General features: G+C 37.7%; 1 protein-coding gene across 2 annotated transcripts in view; it reads left to right on the plus strand.

Annotated features, from left to right (window-relative positions):
• Plc21C (Phospholipase C at 21C) overlaps window positions 1-25,487 on the plus strand; it is a 326,807-nt gene that overhangs the window by 102,714 nt on the left and 198,606 nt on the right. For both annotated transcript variants that reach the window (XM_089234814.1, XM_089234813.1), the window contains exon 2: window positions 20,444-20,521. In XM_089234814.1, the coding sequence (XP_089090940.1) occupies window positions 20,444-20,521 (78 nt within the window). The remainder of the gene's footprint in view (window positions 1-20,443; window positions 20,522-25,487) is intronic.

Below are 25,487 nucleotides of genomic sequence, written 5' to 3' on the forward strand. Positions count from 1 at the left end.
ACAACGAACCTGACTATAAATGGACATCGAATGGACCTTCTTGGACATCGAATTGTTAATTTGCTGTCAACCATGTGTGAGGAGTAAAAAAATTTTCGGTTTCTTAAATCTTTGTGCTATTTCCGGTTTTTTGCCCAACAAAGGGGTGGGATTTGATTCATGATACGGGGGGGGGGGAGATATGCGTATGTATGAATTAGCATCATATCATCATGTATCCTCCAGCTTTCATTATCGTGCCATCTTTCCCTCCTCCCCCCCCCCCAAGCCTTTCGTGTCTACTTCCGCCTATGCTACCTCCGCTTATCCGATTAAGCTGTTCAAACTGTAATTCTATTTCATTCGATCTTCGATGCGCAAGGAAAAACCGGGACACCTGGCCACCCTAGCTACGGGTTGCCTGCGTAATTTTTTTGAGGGCGGTGGGTATGAATACCCAAATGTATTGCTAAAAAATCGATTTCTTCGTAAATTTGCAAAACAGTTGTTACACAGCTACATGTCGGTTGTTCTCGGGTGCTACGGAAAATCGCAGCGTATACCACACTGGTTATATAGAATATTTGGAGTGTCTGAACTCGTCGATGTAGTATCTATCCTCGCGGTCAAAAGTTTTTGCGTGTTCCACCAGCACCTCCCAGAGATAGATCTATGTCTAGGAGGTGCTGGTTCCACCCCGTGCTCTGTTTTTTATAAAAAAAAAAAAAAGCTTATCGCAGAGTGGTTGTGAAAATTCTGAGTTCTATATTATTCGATCTTTACCCCAAGAAAGTTTTGCTCCTCACAGTTTGGAAACCCCACTTTGAGAGCTAATTATTGAAACAATCAACATCCTTTTTGTACTATCTTTATGAAAATGAGCGGAAAAATAATTTTTCCGCTACTTTCCTACTTTTGTTTAAATGACTTGTTTTAGTTTAACGGGAAGGGGTAAAGATAATCATCACGCACTTCGTGACACGTGACACAAATGTTTGTGTAATGTTTTATTTTTTTTTTGGTGGTGTTCACGGGAATTCGCGTGACAGGTATCGCTTTTTTATAACGTGACGCGTCGTGTGCAATAACGTAGTATTTGCCTGGTATAGAAGCGCGCGCGTCTTTTACTTCTCCTCTTTTGAACGTTACAGGATAGATATGTAGAATATCAATTTTCTTTTCCTTTCTGAAATGGAAATTGCTTTGAATCACGCGATAGGCCAGGCCTTTCCCCGAAAGATATTTCTTCAGGTAAAGAATAAACTTGTGGGAGAAGATTTCGTTAAAAAAGAAACATTTTTAAGACGCTTAAGTGAAATACCAACGCATTTTAGGACTTTGCATGTTTCTTCTAAGTTTTTATGATCATAATTATTTAAGCGCAATTAAGGAAACAAAATTGCTGATAGTTTTTTTTTGGAGACGACAAAAGTGTTATACGTCCTATTTACTTTTTTTCTCCAATCGGATGTCTTAACGATTGTGCAAGACAATTTTTCTGCTATTCTGTCGATCGCTTACCATTTGATTCGGATAACATGAATAAAGAAAATACAGTAGAACTTGATTTGGATAATTCGAACTTTTACGCACTTTCTGAAGTTGTCTAATTTTATGTTGAAATTTCTTGTTTAATTTTCTTGGATAATTCAAAGTTGGAGGAAAAAATATCGCGATTTTTGTATGAGCAAATTTAGTTTGGGAAAATTGTAACAACAAAGATGTTTGTTCAGTCGAAGGTCTTCTACAATTATTTTTGTCGTCGACCCCCCTTCCACCCACTTTTCAGAAAATAAATAAATTTTTATTACCCCTTGGTAAGAGAACTAATAAGATCTCGTCTTGCATCTGTAGCTGATCCTTTCCATCCCCCCCCCCCCAAGGGGTGATATCGTCCATTTCGGAAAACACTGGTCTAGCACAGGACTGTCTCAACAACAGCATCGTGGGGCCCCTTGACCCATGTAATATTACGGAATCTCTATCTTCTGCCTGTATAGAAATACCAGCCTACAAATTAATATACAGTCGACCCCGCTTAATCGGATATCAACGATTCCAGCACACAATATCCGATCAAGCTGGGAACAATTCAATTGCCATTTTACAATGTTAGTATAGTTTGTATATTGAGAACTGATGAAGGATCAATATTGATAAAGCTTCTCGAACAAATCGGACATCAAATGAAATGAAAATTATAGTTAACTACACAATAATCACAACACTAGAATAGTTTGCGCCCTCTATTGCCTCGGCAGAGAACAAAAATAAAATAATTAGATGTACGTATTGAAGACAGCTTGAATACTGGGAAGCCAGTACCTACTCTCAACCGCCCGAGTAAGCAGTGGTAAGATGTTCGTCTTCCCCTATGAAGGTTACCATCAAGGTCCACGGGTTCGCATTCGGGCGTAGAACGTCAGAAGCACGTTCTTCACCTACCGAGCCTGGGGCGACCACCGATGGATGGTGCCTTCATTTCCCACCCAGTTCCACTGGACGAATATTATCGTATGGCGATATGACTAAAGTTGATGTGTAGTACCTAAAGTAGTACTAAAGGAGTACTCTCACGGGTGGTAAAGATTTCATAATATGGAGACCCCCCCCCCCCCCAGGTCGTGCGCAGATGAGTCCATACGTTGAATATCACTGATCTGTCTGTACATTGATTCATGTTGCACGTTGCGATAGTATGTGAAGCAGAACAGTTTGTCGCGCCACAAGGGGTTTTGCACGTCGTTGAAACAATTCTTTAAACAATTTATGGAAAGTGCACCGGATAACCCGAAATTCGGTTAATCGAGGGTCTTACAAAGTAAAGAGAAATAGGTCGGAAGTGTCATCTTTATCTCCTCGTGCGGGGTGCTTAAGAACTACATACATTTCCCTCCCAGTACGTCACGTGACTATGTAATGATACCATGCCGTAATTAGTCTAGGAGATATTAGCTCGACTAAAAACTTGCTTTATTTTCATATCACTCGGTTTTCTGTCTGGGGCCTCCCATTTTCCGTTCTGAAGACAAAGACGTATTCACGTCAGAAAATAATTCAAATACACTTTCTTCTATTCATACGATGAGGAATCTTTTCTGGGAATCGCGTCAATTTGCTCGCTCCGAAGTAGATTCCTTTGAAGAAGATTCCAAGAAACTTCAAGTAACCATTTTCCTTCGACTATAACAACTGCGTTTTATTTGTTCCGGGGAAATATAATTCGATTTCCATCTCTTCTATTGACATTATTATGCTATTACTGCTGTTTCGCCAACACATTGCAGTAGATTTACTACAGCGGCAGTCATGGTAGCGGATCTTTCCTGTACATCCCCCTTTTACTCACAATCCGTTTATAGAGGCGTAAATTTTATTCCGAAAAATTCGAGTGTTTTGGAAAATGCGATTATTGATGAAGAAATAGCGAATACATTTTCACGCTTTCGATAACTTTATAAAGCAGCAAAAATGTTTGAAGAAGATCTGATGTGTTGCCTAATAGGTGCGCATGAAGACACAGTAACAGCTTCAAAAGAAATTCGTCCAGGAGCTATTTGCCAAGATGTTGCATCATGTTGTTTGTCGAGAGAGTGATAATATATACTCCAATTCGATAAGAATGGATTTGGGAAATGCAGTTATATAATGATTGATATAATTTTGTATACATCATCCTCCGCATCTTTCTCAGTTCACATATACTTTGCATTGTATGCTGGATAAACACCTTGTTTCATAATAAACTTTTATGTTTATCTTTGGAAATGAGAATTTCAATTCTGTAAAGATTCGGAGTAAGCGTAATATTCTTGAGTCGAACATCAAAGTACTGTAGAGCGGGATGGTGATTTTTTGCTCAGCTAAAAAGCTAAACGAAATCGATAGGCTTTCTGGATATTATGCCTAGGTGAACAGGAGAAAAAAGTGTAATTTCTCTCCACCTTGAATCAAATTTAGGACCTCTTGCATACCGGACAAGCGCGCTGATCATTATACCATAGATAGACGATCCCTTTTTTTCCCCCTATAAAACACGCACCGTAGCGCGACTTGCTGAGTAGAGACTGCAATGTCGCTACTCAGCAAGTCGCGCTACTGCGCTTTTTTTTAAAGGGAAAAAAAAAGGATCTTATCTCTATAACAGCGGTTCTCAATCTTTTTTGACTCGCGGAGCCCCGCAGTCCAATTTCTTTTCATTATTTATCGAATTTACTGATTTATTTTAACTATTTAAAAATATTTATAATTATATTTTTAAATGTTACTGTTTTTTATTTTCCTCGAGCGGCCGCGGAGCCCCAATCGAGAACCGCTGCTCTATAGTATAATGGTCAGTGCGCTTTCCCGGTGTGCAAGAGGTCCTGGGTTCGATTCCTGGTGGAAAAAAATGACACTTTCTGCTCACCTCGGCATAATATCCAGAAAGCTTATTGATTTCACCAAAGTACTGTTATCATCCGTAAATACACGTATTTTTTTGGTCTAATGCGTAAGAATTTAGTTGTAGTTATGAAAAGTGTGGCTGAAAAATATGATAAAAAGCCAATATCTGGAGTTTTCCTCTTAATGTAGTTTCAATTATATAAGTTCAACTATTCCGATACATCACGCATTATAACAACATGTTTATCGTATATATCTGGTGTTTAAAACTTTCCGAAATAGTAGCTTCTTTCAGCTTTCAAATTGCTGTCAATGTCAAAGAAAAAGCTTGTTACAGCGTAGTTTCGAAAAAATTGGAACTTGTTGTGCAAAACCAATTAAAATACGGTATGTGCGATGAACACGTTTATTAAACCGTTAGTCTTAGAGGAAACTGCCAATTACTAAAAATCTTAGAAAAGTTTTTTTTATAAATTTAAATTACCTCAGAAGCTATTAAAAAAAATTCCTTGAAAAAGGGATAAGGTTTAGAGTTTTATGGAAAAAAGTCCCTTGTAAGTATAAATAAGTCATACCTAGTGATAAATTCTTCATGCACTGACGTGCGAAAAAAAGATAAGGGGGAACCCTTTCTTCAACGTCTAAAACCGAGTTTCATAGCTGTCCATTTCTCAGCAAAAAAAAGTTTATAATAACCAATTTGTTATGAGTGATAATATTTGAATCACTTTTAAATTTTTTTGTTGTCGGAAGTTCCTTCTGACTAACGGAGTAGGAATTATCTAACGCAGTTTTATTCAATCTTTTTGCAACTACGGACTTGGTTGGAAAATTTTGCTTTTATAGGCGGAAATTATAGCAATAATTCACAAGACCTGCTGACGGCTAAGATAAATAAAAACCAATATAGCGATATAATATTTAATTATATCTAAAAATATGTAGCGGCTGCATGAATTAAGAGCGAAATGTTTAGGAATTATATTTTGGACAATATTGTGGACACCCCTTTTATTTTTTCCATTCGATTAATCGAAGTGCAGCGTAAAACAACATATTTCTCAGGTAAAAATTTCAATCCGACAACTGTCAAATCTACTAGATGTACTTATTTTGATTCCGACATTATTAATATTATGGCCTGAGAATACGATTTTGAATTCTTTCCTGAAAGTACCATCAGGGAATCCTCGTCCGTTTTCCTTGAGGTAACACAGCATTAGCTCTGTAATGGTCGGATGGATAATGAAGTCAATCAAACGTTCCTTTCCCTTTTTTTTTTTTTTTTTTGACACGTTAATGATTAGGTGAATTTGAGAAACTTTTTTTTTTTCTACTTGTATATCAGGGTTGGGTTTTTGACAAGTGTCCAAAACAGGTTTAAAGTGTCGAAAACCTAAATGAATGCTTTTTGATAATGTTTTGAACACAATAGGTATATAACATGATGAAAAACTTACTTTTTGTATATTACAATGTTTTATTTTTAACAATTAATTTATTACAATAATTAAAACAAAATATTAATTATAATTTGCAATTTTGAGTTTTTCAACATAAAAGTCTAGAACATACGTATAAAATATACTTTTGAGGTTCATTAATTTTGGCTACTGATTACCTGTGTTCAATTTGCTAAGTGAATAGAACTGCTTATTCAAAATATGTATGATAAGGGGCATCACAGAGTTAGGTTTTAGATTTCAGAAACTATAGATCAGTATTAAAACTGTAAAAAACTTATTGTCAATGGTGCCAAATAGTTTTTTAACCTGATAGATATGATAATTTATACCATTTATATTTTGCCCAAAATAATTCTGTAGAGAGTAGAAAATTATTTAAGAATCATATTAAATATTTATTCCTTGTATAACATAGTCACTTTAAACATTACATGCAATTAACATGTGCATTTCCAATGGCAATTTTTATATTTAAAAGCAATATTTGAGGTTTTTGACGTGACAGTTTAAACCGTTAAAAACTGTCATGTGTCAAATTCTGTCAAACCTGTTGTATATAAACAGTTTCTATGTTCGACCTATGGACTTGGACGCCCTATCACACGCTCAAATTAATGGGGCGAGGAAGAAGAAAATGACTTTTAAAAAAGTGTTGCTTGTTTATAGATTATTTTCAGTCAGTGGCAGTATGCTTTCCTGTTGTTTTTAATTAATAAGTATTTTTAATTTCGGTATTTAAACTCCTTAAGTGATCACATCTTTATGAAACGCCAAATTGGCGTTAAATTTTGTTAATTGTTTAGGAATATGTAAGAATAAACGGTGCACTTGCGACATAGCCTCGTTTTTCATCTTGAAAGAATTGCTTAAGCTTCAGAACAGTATTTCCCTAATTACTACCAAAAATATACTAGTCATATCATTATGAAAACTAGTGATATAATTTAAAAATAGTTAATACATAGAGACGTTTTGCTTTGATGACTTCATGACTTTCCGTATCTAATCGATCCACTATTTTGTAATTCATCTATTAATGTTAAAAATAATGGTATCTTGCATTGGCGTACGCAAGGGGGTTCTAACCCCTCCCCCAAGCCGAGATTATAGAGTTATTTTGCAGGAAAATACGTAATCCCCCAACCCCGTTGAGAAAATTCTGTTTACGCCTGTGGTATCTTGCATTATTCTATTCCGTTTTGCGCACTTAAGTTTCCTCATTTTCTTTATGATTTCGTTCTATCCATTTCATTTTTACTCATAGAATGTCATAGATATTGATAATAACTACTACTATAAGATTCTATATATAATCATCATTATTAATCTCTGTTGTATCCTTGCTGAATTGTTCTTTGTTTAGAGGGCGCTTCGATCGCGAGCGGAGAAGAGAGCGAGCGATCCGTGGTGACGTGCGTCTTCCCGGCGAGGACTTCTCTCTCCTTCCCTCCATCTCAATCACTTTTCGATCTCTTTTGTTACTATATTTAGAGCTATTTCCTCTCTCGTCCTCTTCTTTCTCCCTCTTGCCATTCCAGTAAAGTAGTCATGCTGATGATAACAGTGCATCTTTGTCCTGGGGAGAGAGAGACAACTATTCGTGATGATGCTCTCGATCAGTATGTGGCACGGGCAGACATAGAGGGAGGACTACATAAAGAAAAAGCAAAAGAAAAGATGTACATCATACATCTGTGCTCAATTTCGTGCCAATTCCTTTCCGACGAGAGGTTTTCGAAATGGAATTCACGGATGAAATGCTTTCGAAACGCTTTTTGCTTTTACTATTGTATTCGGTAAACTTGACATTGTTTTTTTTTTTCTTCCTATTCGAGAACTTTTCGTGAAAGATTTTTTTTTCCTGGGGAAAAAAAGTGAATGCTTCGGCAATTTTTTTCCCCTTTTGGAATTGAAACTTTGTGATTCATATAAATCCCTGTATGTGTTTTTATGGTATAATCTCCAAAGAAATTTAAAAAAATAATAATGATAATTCCGGGATTGATTATTTTTTTGGTAGATATTTTGCACGTTGTATGAATTTTGATTTATTATTGTACATAATATGAGCGGATTTACCGAAAAAGTATAAGACTATACCATAGGTGGATGCAGAGGAGGGCGGAAGGGGCGACCACCGCCCCTGTACCTCAAACATTGGTATTATTAGCATAAAGTGGGAGGGTGAGGTGGAAAATCCGCTCCCTTCCTCCGCCCGTTCGAAGAGCTTGTATCCGCTTATGGAATAGACTCTGATCGAGAACATATATCCGATCGTGTTATAGAACTAAATAAAAAAAATACAGAATTCATTTGTAGAAGTCTATAGTGATTCAGATACGCATACCGTTGCTTGAGGAGAAGGGCATCTGTTCTCCGTGCAGGACATGGGTACTCAACATTTTGGAGAGTGCGGGCGGCTTCAGTGATTTGGAAACCTTTCTTTGGACGCTCGAAAAAACCTTTCTGTAACCTCTCACGGTCTATTCAGATGATTCAGTAGCCCGTCGCGGCCCATTCAAATAAGTTGATAGCCTGTCGTGGGCAACTTGAGTGATTTGGTAATTTTTCGTGATCCACTTAACTTGGTTAGATATAAGGTCGCGGACCACAATCAAATGAAATGTTTCATTAGTTTAAATGTTTTTTTACATTTTATGTTGCCAGTGAAAATTTTCAGAACGAAAACCAACGTATTTTTTATTACTTACCGTTTTCCCACGCATTAGTCGGCACGCCGGGAAAGAGCAAGTGACATTGGCATGCAGGGAATACCCGTACTTTCTGGTATGCCGAGAAATTAGTCAGATTCCGATCAGCACAGACAGACATAGAGGGAAAACAACATGAAGAAAAGGGGGGGGGGGAGAAATGTCCACACATCATACATCTTTGCTTAATTTCTTGCCAATTCCTTTCCGACGAGAGGTTTTGAAAATGGAATTCACTGGTGAAATATGCTTTCGAAACACTTTTGCTTTCACTATTGTATTCGGTATAAACTTGACTTTTTTCTCTATTCGAGAAGTTTCCGTGAAAGATTTTTTTCCCCTGGAAAAAAAAAATTAAGTGAATGCTACGGTCATTTTTTCTTCTTGGAATTGAAACCTCGGAATTCAAATAAGCCCATGCACATATTTTCGTCGTATCATCCCCAAAAAATTAAAAAAATAAAATTCTGGAATTGGATTTTTTTCGTAAGATTTTTTTGCAGGTTGTATGAATTTTGATTTATTTTATGGTAGATTAAATGAGCGGATATATCAAAAAAGTATAGCCGATCGTGTTACAGAATTGAATAAAGGAATCCGGAATGCACTTGTAGAAGTCTATAGCCATTCAAATGCGCATACCATTCCCCACAGGGAAGGCGTGTATTTTCCGCATGGGGCAAGCGTGCTAGACATTTTGGAAAGTGCGGGCCGTTTGAGTGATTTCGAAACCTTTCACGGGCTACTACTCGTACGATTTAGTCATTCGTCGTGGGCCATTTGATTGATATGGAAACTCTCCACGGGAAACTAAAATTGTTTAGTTCCCTGTCATGGGTCAATTGAGTGGTTTGTATATCTTCCACGGCCCACTCAAATGATTCGGTAGTCTGTCGGGGGCGACTTGAGGATTTGGTAATCTTTCGTGAGTCCCTTGCTTGGTTTGATATACAGTCGCGGGGCCACAATCAAATAAAATGCTTCATTACTTCGAATGTTTTTTTTACATTTTATATTTCCTAGTGAAAATTTTCGGAACAAAACCAGCGTAATTTTATTTTCTTCATTTCCCCGCATTAGTCGGCATGCAGGGAAAGATCGAGGGACACCAGCACAGCATGGAATACTAGTACTTTCCGGCATGCCAAGAAATTCGAGCCCAGGTTCCGATCAGTATGTGGCACAGGCAGACATAGAGGGAAGGAACGACAACATAAAGAAAAGAAAAAACATGTAATCATCGATACACCTGTGCTCAATTTCGTTCCAAGTTCTTTCCGACAAGAGGTTTTCGAAATGGAATTAACGGATGAAATACATTCGAAACACTTTCGCTTTTACTATCCGGTAAACTTGACATTGTTTTTACCTTCTGTTCGAGAACTTTTCGTGAAAGTTTTGTTTTCCTGAAAAGAAAATTTCAAGAAAATGCGACGGTTTGTTTTTTTCCTTCTTGGAATTGAAACCTTGAGATTCAAATAAATCCCTGCATGTTATTTCATGGTGTAATTAATCTCCAAGCTATTTAAAAAAAAAAACTCACGAATTTTTCGCAACGTCGTATTAGTTTTGATTTATTATGGTACATTAAATGATGGGATTTATCAAAAAACGTATGAAGGATCGTGTTACAGAATTGAATAAAAGAACCCAGATGCACTTTTAGATGTCTATAGCCATTCAGATATGCCTACAGTTCCTTTAGAAGGCGTCTACTCTTGTAAGGACAGGGGTACTCAACCTTTTGAGAGTGCGTATCACTTGAGTGATTTGGAAACCTTTCACGGGTCACTCGAACAATTCGGCAACCTCTCACAGGCTATAGTTACCGGCTGCGGGCTACTCAAATCACTTACTAACCTGTCGTAGACCACTTGAGTGATTTTTAAACCTACCACGGGCCACTCACCAACTATACACACCATCAGTGATTGGCTCTCTCCGTTAGAGGAGCCTGAATCTGCTTATGAAGTGGAAGGGCTCTCAATGTTTGATAATCACTGTTCGATCACAGGCACATAAAAAAGGCTAAACAATACTAGTGTGAATAATAATTCACAAACGCACACTCACTCTTTCTTTCCCTCACTAAATTGTCAAGGTTTGGTTACTGCTGTAACCCATTTTTGACACACCTTCCAATTTATGACTAAAATTGCACAATTTTTTCAAAAATTATAGCTGGTTACTCAAATAACACATCTGATAAGTTAATAGTAATATCTGATGAAAAAACAGGACATTAATTTAGCATGTTTTTCTTTGTATGTAACGCAAATTTCTACTCAATTTTTAAATAATAGAAATTAAATAACTTTAACATCATTAACAATTTCGATTTTGAGAAGCATCATATACCATGTAACAAAAGAAATTTACGAAAAACATTTTTTTTTCTATTGTTAAAAAATTTATTCCTGCTCATGGTCATGAAAAATGGTTATGGTTATCGAAAATATTAGGATAAAATTTCTGAAAATTTAATTTTTCAAAAGCCAAGAAATTTCTTTGCAAAGCAAACAAATTAAAAAAAAAATTACTCAATGGCACTCATTAGACTTTTTAATTTCCAAAAATGTCCACATTTCATACAAAAATTTGTGTGAAAATTTAAAAAAAAATTGAAAACGTTGTACAAATGTAACTTCAGTCAAAAATGGGTTAATGCCTTATACTCGGGGCGTATTGAAAATCTCAAGTGGGTGTATCTATCGTTAAGGAAGGCGAGGTGTGACATCGATTTTGAATTTGATCATTTCAAATGTTTCTCCAAGAACGGACTCTCTATTCCTGTGAGCTTTGTTTGATAGATAATGTGAAAGGGCCACCTTCACGGTGGTGTAGGTCGACCCCTTTTCCACCCACGTGTTCTATTACTCGCAGCCACTCGTTTCTCCTTTTTTCCTTGAGGCTTTTGATGCCGGGAAAATAATTTATTCCCGCTCTCTTAATCCCAGACGCAGTAGTGTATGTGTGTGGATCTGTGATGAATCGACCCCCGGAGGCAAGAGACACTAGCTCTTCCACGATCCAAGGGTCCACCCCTATATTCCCCCCCCCCCCTGTTTATCCACTCAAATAGCTCGTGGGTATTTCGGCGAGAGCTGTTGCTTGCAGATTTTGCCCCTCCAATCCCCCCTTTTTTCAACTACATAACACTGCATTTAATTTCTCAGTTTATTGAATTCCCTCCCGCGGACTTTTGTGAGCTCTCCTGCTGCTGCATAATGATCTCTGGCCCTGTAATTTAGCGCAAAAGAAAGCTTTTCTTGCTGCTTTTTTTTAAATCCATTTTATCGTTTTTTTATTATTTTTCGCTCCACATCCAGTACATCCATTTCCTGTTTTCGTCCTGGATAGAGATGCGTTTTTTTCACCCCCCCCCCCCTCGCCTCCTTGTTTCTGGATCAGATTGTTTGGACAGTGGTGCACGGAAGAGCGGGGATTATAAATGGCTTCGAATTAGTGGATGGTGCATTAGGTTTCGGTTTGTTGTTCTCATCTCTATCCTCTCCCCCCCCCCTTTTAGCATTTACTTTTTCGTTGTAATTGCGGAAACAATTCAATACCGCGTTGTCTGAACGCGCTTCCGTTGTATTCGAAGATGGAAGTTTCGGCGACGAACTTCCCGGATTAGAGGATATCCACGTTTGTGTAAGTATTGCTTCTGTAAATCTGTTTGTACCGCACTCTTGGGTAGTATTCTATTATTATCGCCATTATTCTCGCAAGGCCGAGCTTGATATTGCGCAATGGTTTCAGTGTCCGCGTCGACTCCAAAGAGGGTGCCGCCTTATTTTTTCAGTGGTGTCGCGTAAAGCCTGGCATATTGGTACATAGTGGTTCTGTAATATCCGGCTTCGCCGGTGCGTAAATTCCTCATACGCGATGATTTTCTGGGAGAAAGAGAAATATTTTTTGTGAATAAGCCGCAGTGGCGTATAATCCCACTCGTGCAAATTTTTCATTCACAAGTTATAAAAAAATTTAAAGCAAATTTTTCCACACTTCTTTGTTTCGTCGTGACTCCCTTTCACAAGTTGTTTTTCCCCCATCACCCATCTTGGTCATTCTGACTTCTTATACATATTAGGGGTCCGTGATGAAGCGGATACAGACTCTTCAAACGGGGAGGGAGGAGTGGGGGGCGTGAATGTCCACCTCCGCCTTCGCGCTTATACCGTTAATAAAAGTTTTTGAGTTTTGGTCAGGGAAAGTCAGAAAAAATTTTGTCCTTTTGTTGTTTAATTTTTGTCTTTTTGTCAATGAAGTAATCCAGGAAATTTTCTGAGAACCAGGAATAACCGATTTCTATGGATTCTTGAAAATTCATATTAAAAAGTAGCTATAAAAGTGACACACCGTTGTGAAAGAGCATTTTTAAGGAACCAGGTAACCAAACTAAACATTCCAAAAGTCATTGTTGAAGTCATTTTGCTCATTTCAGACATTTGCTGTGACAAACTTTTAAGTCGTGTCCTGTTCGGTATATATGCAAAATTTGGCGAAGATCGGTCTAAAATGATAGAATTTCATTGAGAATATACGCATACAGAGGCGTACACTAGGGGCTTGTGCCCTCTCCCCACGCCGTCCAAAAATGAGAAGAAAATATTCCGCTGAAAAAATTGAAATATCGGAAGAAAATACCATTTATATACTATTTTAATCAATTTCTGTCGATTCATATGTTTTTTAAAGGGTGGTAACTCCAAATTTCTCGAGAAGGAATTTTTTGTGTCCCCTCCAAATGTCTATCCTGTGCACGCACAGACAAAAGGATTAAAAAGTATCCTATCTTGAAAACAGTGAAGCTCAATTTTTTAAAAAAAAGCATAAATTTATTAAAAAGTTCCAGTGCGAGAAGTTTTTGTATAGACCGTTTATATTGAATGAAATCTCGCGAAAAATCTTAATCCGAACGAAGCCATTCATACTCGGCACATCACACGCAGCTCCTCCTCTCACTCCCCAAGAGAAAGGCGCTATACGAAGAAATACCGATTTTCTTGTCCCTTCCAATCTAAATATTTCTACTCTTCATCTACTAAAGACACTACTGATATTCTCTTACATCCTTTCGGGTATCCTAATAGCTACTCCCTTCCTCCTCCTCCCCCCCCATCCCGTAAAGTATACGTTTGTATGTATGTATACGCGTGTGTGTGTCAAGAAACTAGATATGTCCGAGGAATATGCGTCGTCGTCCCGGCATATCCCGAAATCTTGCATCCGGGAGCTCCGTGGATCGATTTCGGAGAAAAGAAGACCGGGATCGATATGATGGTTGGTTAGCGAGAGAGAGAGAGAGAGGGTTGTGTGTTGTGCTCTTGCTCTGCGTTTGTCCCATCTGAAACTATTTCGCCCACGCAACGGCTCCTCTTCCCGGCTCTTCTTTTTTTTTGTCCCAGAGCTTCTGTCCGGGATGCTGCTGCTGGTGATGATGATGATGATATTGTCCTGCACCCCCCTTCCCGGAACGACCTTCTCCCCGCAACCTCTGGCAGTTTTTTGTTATTGTTGTTGGATCCCCCTTCTCTATACTCCCCACTCGTCACCCTGATAGCAGCGCCAACAACATCTTTCGGAAATCCTACCACGAACCCATAAGCTGTCAAAATTTTGAATTTTTCGAAACGAGGAAATCCGATTTTTTTCCCTTGGGGTGGGGATATTTTTTTTACTATTTTGCTTTTTATTGCGCTAAACTATAGAGAGTATAAATTTCTACGTCAGGTATTTAAATCGACAGACGCCAAGTCTGAGTTTTTTTTACTCCCCGGTATAAAATTTATTCTGAATCATAACTTCATAGTATAGATCAGGGGCGGCCAACTTACCACTCTGTTCGGGGGCCAACACAATCGCAAGCTGCAGCGTCGCGGGTCACACCAGGGGCAAAACTCCAGCATATAAGGCACAACTACATGCTCATTGTTTGTCTGGTTCTGTCCCCAGCAAGATGCAGTGCAAGTTTGTTTTTTTTTTTTGCAAATTATATCCATTACGTTCATAGTTTGAAATATATTTTACAGACAAAACATTTTCTAAGTCTTTTCTCCCGTTATTTTTTTCACCTTAGTTCTGATTTGGCATCCCCTCCTATAGGGGCAACCCGTGTGGGTCGAGTAGATGTAGGAAAAATTTATATACTTTCTGGTGGACTTGTGGAGGAGCTTTATTATCTGGATAAAAAAGAATGCCAAAAGTCACTCACGTGGAAAGTGTCAACCATCTGAATGGATAAACACGTGATGTTATCAAAATTATAGGGGGATCAGGAAAATTGGAGATAAGAAAAGATAAGTTCGTGGGGCCATTAGAGCTCCTGTACGTCCATAAGCTCCCACGGAAGTAGATTTGCAATGCATGTGTTCTAATTAAGTAGGCTGCCTTCTTTAACTAGGATGTCGGTGGTTCGCGGTTTGAAGTGCCAGTCTGGTGCAACGTTGAATGCATTTTCGGCGCAATAATCATCGTGTTCAGGAGTTGGGACTCGCTTCGCCAAATTCACAATATGAACATGACTATCAAATACATATAATACATGTTTTTGCCTTTTGGAATAACTAGTGTTTACGTTTCCTAGTCGATTGTAGTTTCGAGGAATTAGAAAAGTTTTCGTTAAAACGAGATCTTCGCTATAAGTATTCGTTAAAACGGAAATCGATTGTATTAATAAAGCATCTCAAATAAATCAGACATCAAAAATTAAATAAAAATTATATTTAATTACAATGATCGCAGTACCTAAGATTTTTACTTTTCATCGGCATACTTAGCGCCCTCTAATGTCTGAGCTTAGAACAAAAATAAATTTACGTACTGAAGACGACTTGAATACTTGGAGGTTAGTTCCTATACTCTCGAATGTTTTTTTTTTTATATTTTGACTCGGTAACATATTTTCCATTTATTCCAAATGTTTCATTCAATAAAAACATATGTATAGGGGGGTTTGATGTGTATTGACAGTTGACGTGTAAGCGTAATATGCGATTAAGCGGGGAAAAGTCGTTGAAATTATGATTTTAAGTGGGGAAAATTTTGGTGCAAGAGTATTTTATCCGTTTAAGCGGGGCCGGTTCTGGACATTTTTCAAGTGCAAGCGAATGATATTTTGGTGATGAAAAACCGTTCCATCCCTTCAGTAGTCCTAAAAAAAAATCAGCCCCTTTCAGTTGTCTCCTTCTGCAGCAGCGTAGTTCGCAGGGTTCGAGATCCGGCCCTGTGTTACCGGATCGAGGTCATTTGCAGTGCACGAAATATCATAGTCAGTGTAGACGTTAAATGAAATTATAAGGAAGGATCTATATATATATTTTTGGGTAAGATAACATCGTCTGTTACCAGAAAAGCTACAAGACTATTAGGGGAGGCGGGGGGAAACATAGACATTCATTTTCAATACAAGGAACAGATTAACAACCAGGTTGCAATTTTTTTTTTTTTTGCCCGTTTTTTCAATCCTTGCGTGGGTTCCTTTGCAATAAGAGGCTATTTATTACCTCACATAATCATCGGGTAGCTAAAAAAAAAAAGAAGCTATCATCGGACAGAGTGCGTGCTTGCGTCCATTCAATATCAAGACAGGGGATGGTCATTGATTCCTCCTGTCTGGTGTTTAATCATTTCCCCCTTTTTATTTTCTAACCTGCTGGACTACCGTCTCTATGGCCTGGAAGAAAGAGGATATGTACCTTGGGTAGAAAGAGCACTCGCGTGGCGCGCACTCTGTCAGGTTTCCGTGCCTTGATATCGATTCCTTTTCATTCCCCCTTATTTGCGTTGTGAACTTGTTGCTGTAGTGAAAAAAAAACAACAATGTTTCCCCTTTTTTTTTTGTCCTTAGGTTGAATGGAAAAACGATTGCGGAACATATGCTTTCAATCAATTTTTGTTTTTTCCCCCTTGGGTGAATTTAGGTGATGATCAAACGGTGTCGCATTTGTGCACAAACCATTTGTCAGTTGCAACAGGTAGGAACAGTACTTGTTATCACGGAATCTTCTCTTCAGGTGTCCAGTTGTTGCCAGATTGTTTTATCGTTTGTTTACTGTATGTATTTTGTCTTTATAATGATTTCGGTGAGGTGATTATCCTGTGTGTGTATTCAGCCCTGAGACAGGTATTGACAAATCGAAAAAATAATTTGGGTGCCAAATTTTTTTTGTAGCCACGCTTATTTATTTTTTACAGGTAAACGATCCTGTTCATTTCGAGAGATTATTTGGAAACTTTTCGTAGAAAATTACTGATAATTTTTTTTGTTGGTATATAGATGATGGAATGGAGTTGTTCAGCTACAGTGAAATCTCGCTAGAACGATACTCGGTATAACGATAAATCCCTCTACAGCGATATTTTTTCAAGTCTTGTTTGGAAATGTCTCTACTCTAATGTTGAAATATTGCCTCTCGATGTAATGATAGTCTCTATACAACGATATTTTTCTTGGTCCGCAGAGTATCGTTGCATTGAGGTTTCGCTATATATATAATACATGAATAAAGCATAAATGATGTTTAAAAATTGAGAGGGTGAGATCAAATGAAACCTCGCTAACTTGACATCCGCTTGAGTCTACATGACGGTATTTTTGGGGTGTCTAGTTATCTTGGTTCTGCTGTATAAAAAGTCTCGTAATTCGTAATGCACATTAGGCAGTTTCATTCCAAAACTGCTCACAATTTCTGAATAAAAGAAAGTGGATTTTAGTTCTGGGCTGGGGGTTATCCCTTTTTTTAGAATAATTGAAAAAAATGCCCGAAAAAACATTTTGATATGGTCATCGCGCTTACCAGTTTTTTTTTCCACTTACGATTATGAATCGGTTATTTTTATCGTAAACCCCGAGTTCTTATGTGATCACATTAAGCTGCGTGCACTGAATTATCATAAAGAAGCAAAGTACTATTGGCTCCTCGTATTCGCGGGGGTTACGTTCCGTGGGTGACCGCGAATATCCGAAACCATAGGTTTTTTTGTATTTCTCGTTTACTGAACATCATGAGAAAGAGCAGGGTGACTTACAGGTAAAAAGGAATGTAAAAGAGGGTTCAGCGATTGTTGGCGGTGTTTTCTGAAAGAATGTTGTGATTTTTCTGTTTGCCGTGTCTTCATATCATTAAGTATGTTGGAGTATGTTGATAAGGCTTCCTCTACTAATTTTAGTACATGTGAAGAACGTGAAATAGAGAGATCTATGTCATGAAAATAATCTATTGCTGATTTGAGCTTGCGAAGAAGCCCTTCCGCTATGTTTCTTGTGATGAACTTGTCTTCTACTTCTGTATCTTGATCTTATCATCTGGTACCGCTTCAGTTTCAGGACCAGTCAGCTGCATTAATTCCTCCTCGGTCAATCAAGTATCAAAAGAACTTTGAATAGCATGTATTCACTAATAAGGTACCTACTGACTTCCAGAACGAAACACCATTTAATCAATCCAATAAAAGTGTTTTCATAGTCCAAATCTTTTTATTGTTCGTCCAAAATTCTGGGAGCTTTGGCTTATCCTTCCCACTCACGGATTCGCAGATTTGAAAATTATGGTGGGGTTTATATAACCATGTACCCATACGCATTTTTGCCCAAAACAATATAGTAAGTCTATTTGCCCTAAAACCAGGAGCTCGCTTTTTTCCCTCTTGCTTAACTTTGCGGCATTTTCTTCCAAAACAAGTGTAGTTTCGTCAGCGTTAAACACCTGCTGAGGTGCATAACCCTTCTCTTCAATAATTTTCTACAAAGTCTTTCGAAATTTTCTAGCTGCCTCCTGGTCGGCAGAGGCTTGATCGCCGGTGATTTTTACATTGCGTGATCCGAATCGTTTCTTAAACCCATGAAACCATCCCTTTACTTGCATAAAATTCTGATGAAATAGATGTTTCATCAGCCCTTTCCTTAGGGAAGAGTAAAATTTTTCGCCTTTTGTGTTTAATATTACAATCAATTGGAATACCTTTTTGTATCAGTCTTGTACCCACAAAAAACAGCATTTTCTGTACGAGAAGCACATGGATCTCGTAGCCGCAGCAAAGTTTTGACTGCCACGGGTGCAGCTACAGCCACGACTGAACGAATTTCAGATTCCTTTTTCTTGATATATCTCACCGTAGATTCCGTAATGGCGCACCACAGCAGGTATTGACTTATTCTCGCCAAGCATGGTCAATATATCCAATTTTACTTGTCAAGTTTTCACTTTTATTTACTTTTTCAAAGCATTGTCTGTAGCACTAGAAGAATGAGCCATCCTAAACAAGCACAACTCAAATTTTGTAAACAAAACACGTGAATGACGATTGCTGAGTGTTTTCAAAAAGAAATTTTCCAATAAAGGAGATAAACCGCGAATACGGGGGAGGGGGGCGGGGCGGTGCGACGACTGTATAGCTGTAAATTTTTTTACAGCAAAAATATGAAACAAAAATTATTTACATTCATAACTGTTTATTTCGGAGAAGTTACTCCAGTGAGAGAGGAAAAAAAATCTGGATTTTCTAGATTTATGTAAAATAATCTTTTTCGAGAATATTTCGTTGTAAAAGTTGTGTGAAATATGTTTAGAAAAACTCTCAGACGAATTTGATATTGAAAGTAGAAAGAAAATCGTTTTTTAATGAGACTGCGTAAAAAGAGACGTACGGTATTTACGTTTAAATGATATATGATACTTCCTTCAACTATATCATCTCTGATTGTTATTCATCGATTAATTTTTTTTTTTTTTTTTGATCACGTGGAATTAGACATTTGCATATTTCAACTTTTTTAGTTTTACTTCAATTTTTGAAACTATTTTTGGAATAAATAGTCTGTTAAATATTTCTTCATTTCTCTTGCTTACTCCGTTTCGATTTCAATCATCTTATATATTTCTACTTTTCTTTTGTCCATATTTTGTTTGTGTGGGTATTTCTTTCCTTTTCTCGTTTTTGATTGATCCTACGTACTTTAATCATTCTCAAATATATACTCAAATTAATTCATCTGGACTTCCAATATCTGTCTTCTTTTCATACCGTTACATAACATAGGCCAGTGTTTCCTAAACCGTTTTGATATCGCGGACGCCCCCTGTTGTGAAGGTCAGTGCTCTGCGGACCCCTTGTAGCGTCAGAAGATCAATTTTGACACCACCCTCCATAAAATGTAGAGTGTATTTTTTTTTATAATTTACATATCATAAAAATAAAATACAATTTCACAGTACAAAATGTGTCATTCATTGCAATGGTAGTAAATGAAAATGATCCCGCGGATCCCCTTACAAAGTGCTTACGGACCCCCAGGCTGAGAAACACTGGCATAGGCCATACGGAAATTTTAGTGCTTGAAGACAGGGTGTCTGCATTAGGAAGTTGATTTTGTATTTTAATAACGACAGACACAACCCCCTTGTAACATAAATGGCATATCTGAGTTCTACACGTTATTTGGATACTTTTTCTGAATTGGAAGTATACGTCTAGGAGGCTATCAAGTATTACATAAGCAGATTTTCTGCCATTTTTGACCCCCTCCCCTGCTGGAAAATTTCGTCAGCAGCTTAGAATATTTCATATCTTCAAAAAGGGGTGGTTGATGACGTAAGCAACCTTCAGACCCCCCTCCCCGTCATCAAAAGTCAACAAATCCTAACCCCCCCCCCGATGCTGACGTAATACTTGAATGACCCCTAGGATCAACGATTTACCAGTAAAATTCGGCAATGGGAATTATGGAATCAGTCTGTTTATTATGCCCGTTTATGCTTGTTTTAACATGAAATGTTTCCATTTGTTAGCTATGGGACCATGCCCTATTGGGTTGAATGTTCCCCCCCCCCTTTCGAATTCATGTAACGCGAGGTAGCTTTGTTTTCTGTCAGTAAAATAATTGTTGTTCTCTTTCAGGATTCTGGCGTAGGAACTCCAGTGACGTTGCGAGTGGATCCAAATGGATTCTTCTTGTTTTGGGTCGACCAAAATAATGTGAGTTTTTCCTCCATTTTATTTATTTATTTATCCTTAATAACACGTTAACAAGTGAATAAATATTGGATTTCCACCATATTTGTCCGGCTAGCACGCCATAGGAAAACATCCAGGACTCGCACATGCTCTGAAAACTTCATTAAAAACAAGAACCAGAAAAACGATGCTTTGACGTTCCTAATTAAGCAGTAATCGAACGACATTTGTTTGAGGAAAACGTCGATAAATATCGTCTCTATTATTTCGTCTGTTTCTCGTCGTGGTATTTATTTATCTTCGTGGTGTGTACTTAATTTTTATCGATAGTTATCTTTATGGTGTGTATATAGAAAACAGTAGTTTTCTAGGCAGTGAATAGTTATTTAAGGCTCGAAAATAATAAATGCAATCGTGAAAACCGCGAGAGAATTTTCCCGAATTTTTACGGCCCCGGAAATTGCTGAGATAAAAATTAAAAATTTGGCTCCCCTTTGCGTTGTGAATTCGATCCGAGCCTTTTCTATAGAGAACTTCCCCCCCCCCCCACACACACACACCACAGACACACAGTTGTGTTGTGATGTTATCTCCGCCCTTTAAAATATTTCCCATCATGGCGGCTTCCGTCTTATGATTATTTCGCTTTCAGAAATATTCGTAGTAATAATAATTTCTTCTTTTGTGAAATTTCACCGATTTTCTGAAGGAACACCCCTCACCCCCTCCCTCCCTTCCACCCAAATTTATTTTCTGCAGTTAATGACTTTCCGGTGCCATTAAACGAAAACTCCCTCAGCAAACTTGTCTCTGGTGTGTTGTTGTTGGTTTTCGTGTGTGTGTGTGTAGATGGAAGTGTTTTCCTCGCTGGGGTCTTTGTCTGCAGCTTAAAACTTTCCCATCAAACTCATCTGTTACAACAAAGCGCATCGTACCCATAATCTCCCAGCCACTTTAATGGTGTTTACATCAAAACTTGCTTTATTTTCTTTTACTTCCTGCTTTAGTTTCCATTGTATATGCAAGATATTTTTTTATTTTAACATTTTGTCATTAATGCGAGTGCATATCCAGCCTGTGAGTGATACACAGTTTGTTGCTGAATGAACATAATATGTGTACATACACACACACACACAAAGGGAGCAGCTTCGCGCTCATCTTCTCATCGAGGCAGCTAGAGTGGCGTGATAAAATCCTCTCTCTGAGGTGACAGCACCAATTACGGAGCAAATGCATCATCCATGGGAAAGCGTTATGAGGATTAATGTGGAGAAGGGATGTGTGTTTTGTGTGTGTGTGTGTGTGTGCGCGCGCGCGCGCTCACATAACGTATACTCGCCTGGGACTGAAGGTACCATCTACATGTACAATAGACGGGTGCGTCAAGTACGAAATTTTATTATTGTGTGTGTGTGTTGTGCATGGGTTTTACCCGTTGAGAATTGTCTGTGCAAAGCCTCGTTGGGAAATCCATTACCTGTTTTCCGGATATTGTTCATATGGAATGCACTGCAGAGGAAAAATATGTTGAGAGATTGTTCAACAATATTGCTTTTAATGTTATTGTGGAAGCATTGGTCCCTACTTGATATGGAAATGGATCTTTCTTTGTAAATGCTATCCTGAATGCAATATCTTTATATGCACTCAGAGTATCTAGAAATTGCGTCGATTCTATCTTCCATCGATCCCATAAGTCGTGGTCTTGAAACTCAACCGATTGATTTCCAGAAGTTTGCAGAGGATTTATTAAGCACCTGTTTACTTGATACAATGTATAAGACGTCGAAAATCCACCAAATTGTTAGAGGCACATTTGGTTGCAATGACCATAACACAGTGGCCATTACTTGTGCCATTGACAACAAAGAAAATGAAGTTTCATACAACACGCTACATAAGAGTGACGTTCCTAACAATAGGCTTTCGTTCTTTCAAACCGAACACGGCCTAGGCTCTATCGACATTATCCAATTTTAGATCACGCCCTTACCTAGGCGCGGGATCGTGTCGAAGGGAACCTTATTAAACTCTTAACTGTACATACATACAGAAGCTTAAATAGGGGGGGGGGAGCATAGGGGCTCATGCCTTCCTCCTCCCTCAACTCACTAAAAAATCAATTTTTTTAATATTAAATATTCAAACAATAGGCTGTATAGTAACGAGGTTTCAAACAATACGCTTCTTAATGATGGTGTTCAAAACAGTATAATTTGTAAAGATTTGATTTCAAACAATGCTGATTGTGTGTTAACGTGGTTTCAATCAGTGTCTTTGTAATGACTTCAAGCGATGCCATTCGTAACACGTGTTTTCAACAGTGCTCTTCGTAACGTGAGAATTTTCAACAATGCTCTTCGTAACACGTGTTTTCAGCAGTGCTTTTCGTAACACGTGTTTTCAGCAGTGCTCTTCGTAACGTGAGAATTTTCAACAATGCTCTTCGTAACGTGAGAATTTTCAACAATGCTCTTCGTAACGTGAGAATTTTCAACAATGCTCTTCGTAACGTGAGAATTTTCAACAATGCTCTTCGTAACACGTGTTTTCAGCAGTGCTCTTCGTAACGTGAGAATTTTCAACAATGCTCTTCGTAACAAGGGTTTCAACAATCCTTTCCATAACCTAACGGTCCTCAATAATTCTTCCCATAACATAAAGGTTTTCAAACTATGCTCTCCTAACAAGGGATTCCAACAGTGCTCTCTATCTTTGTAAAGACAGAGTTTTCTTTGGCAACTTTAAAAAAAAATATTTAAATTTTTATTTATACACCATGGTAGATGTCTAGTGGTACTCCTAACCTAGCTGAAGATTTTTTTTTTTTTTTGATCGCGATAGAGTGTCATCGTCGAAATAACCTTCCCAATGCAGTTTAATTAAGAACGAGTGCAACTTGGAACCAGCGAAGTGAAAGAAATGCACCAATTTTTTTTAGGGTTGTGTAATAAATTTTTATTGTTTAGGATTATGTCCCCCCTTGTTATTTTGGAGAGAGGGAAAATTTTAGCATTAGGCTGCTCTTACATTCGAAGGTATTTTAAGCTGAGCTCACCTCAACTATGACTATTACGTTGTTATTAAACTTTCTCGCTATTTTCGGGAGGAAGAAAGATGTTATTTTATTTCATTTTTCTTGTGATGCTCGTTTCTCTTTGGGCTTTTTTTCATATTTTCTCTTCATTTTCTCATGCTGGCCACAGTCTTAGGGTTTTTTTTTCCATTTTTGCTGACGCCGCTCCCTTTAAGCGGAAATTTCTCGTTATGCGTTTTCGGGAATAGAAGGAGGGGGGGGGGAGATGTTTAGGGCTTATTCTTTCCTTGATAGATGTAAGCGTCACCTGGTAGCAGGTATTAAGAATTTAATGACTATTGAATTTTTTTTTCCTAACATTCTCTTCAAGGTTTTGTTGGTTGAGTTTGTATTTCCTTTTTGGCTTATGCGGTGATCCAAGAAAAATCTGACGTTTTATAGTATTATTGCGGGTTTAGGAGGCAGTAAAAACAAAATTACCCATCTTGTTATGCAAGCGTAATGACGGCGAGAACGCTTGTAGACGGATCGTTAATGGATGAGGATAAAATTTCAAATTGTAGCGAGTTTGAAATATAAGGCGCGATGATTATTATTTTTTATCGATGGATCGGTATTTTGTACTGACTAAAACGTTACATGTAAAAGTAGCTCTTGAAATTATAATAATAAATATTATCGGCCGAAAACCATGTGCGGAAGTCGTCTGGTTAGTGTATTAACTTCTCATTTGATACGAATAGTGTTGAACATGTAATTTCAACACCTTGGGCGCGCAAACCATTGGTACACAATTTCTAAGTGAAGGTCTTGATCGAATTGTTCGTCGTAAGTTGCAATGATCGTTAAATGACCAAATTATCAAATGAACAATATGTTCTCTCCCTTTTTCCTTGAGGACCGGCAAAAAATGAATACCGCAAATAAGAGGAACAATTTGTTTTCTGGTTAAAAATGAATAAATGGGAAAAATAACTTCAGAACCGTCAAAAAATGAATAAATAATTTGCAGGCCGAAGAAATGTAAATGAACTAGCTGTTATCAACGGAATTCCTCGATTTCGTAATCTGAAAATTTCTAAAGCGGGGGGGGGGGGAAGGGGCGTGCACAACCTCCTTTCTTTCTTTCATTCATTCAAACCGAACATGGCCCAGGCTCTATCGCCTTTAGCCAATTTTAGCTGTTGTCCTTGTGATGGGGGTAGAACCATGTCGGAGAAAACTTGTTATACGCAATAAAATGTAAATACATAGGATTTCATACATAGAAAATATTACAACACAAAAAATGAAAAATAAATAAATAAGCAATGAATAAAAAAAATGAAGAAATGCGAAAACGCAAAAACACTGAGGAAATGCGAAAATAGGTGCAAAATCTCCGGCCCGCCAAGGGATTCCATACTGTCCGCGAAAGTTGTTCCGATAGGAAAGTATCACACAACACGATAAATACTTAGGTTGATCATATTTCTTTCATAAACCGAGATATCGACAAAAAGAAATTGTTAAGGCAAGTAAATTTGCCATTTACAGCCAAAAAAAAAAAAAAGTAGTCACAGCGAAAAAAAAAGTCGAAAGCTGTTAAAGTTGTTTTTTACAAGTCGCCAACTGTCGCTAAAATTGCTGAAATTCGCCAATCATAAAATGATAGGCCCTGCAAGTCCAAATGTAAAAAAAAAACGCATGTTTTTGACGAATATGTGAGATGAATATATTTATATAACTACATTTAATCATGATAATTAGCCATAATTATTATAAAATAATTTATAAATCAGGAAAATAATATATATTAATTCCTTATTTCAGAAACGCAACTTTGAAAATAATGGGAAAAAACGAAACATTTAAAAAAAAGTTGGGATAACTAAAATTATGAGAATATCCCGTAAAATACGGGTCATAACTTTCTGGTCCACGAGGGCCTGCGGACTGAAAATGCCG

The sequence above is a fragment of the Pholcus phalangioides genome, unplaced genomic scaffold (assembly GCF_987345545.1).
Source record: "Pholcus phalangioides strain wild (caught in Gottingen) unplaced genomic scaffold, Ppha-v1.0 ptg000008l_1, whole genome shotgun sequence".
NCBI classification, from domain to species: Eukaryota; Metazoa; Arthropoda; class Arachnida; order Araneae; family Pholcidae; genus Pholcus; species Pholcus phalangioides.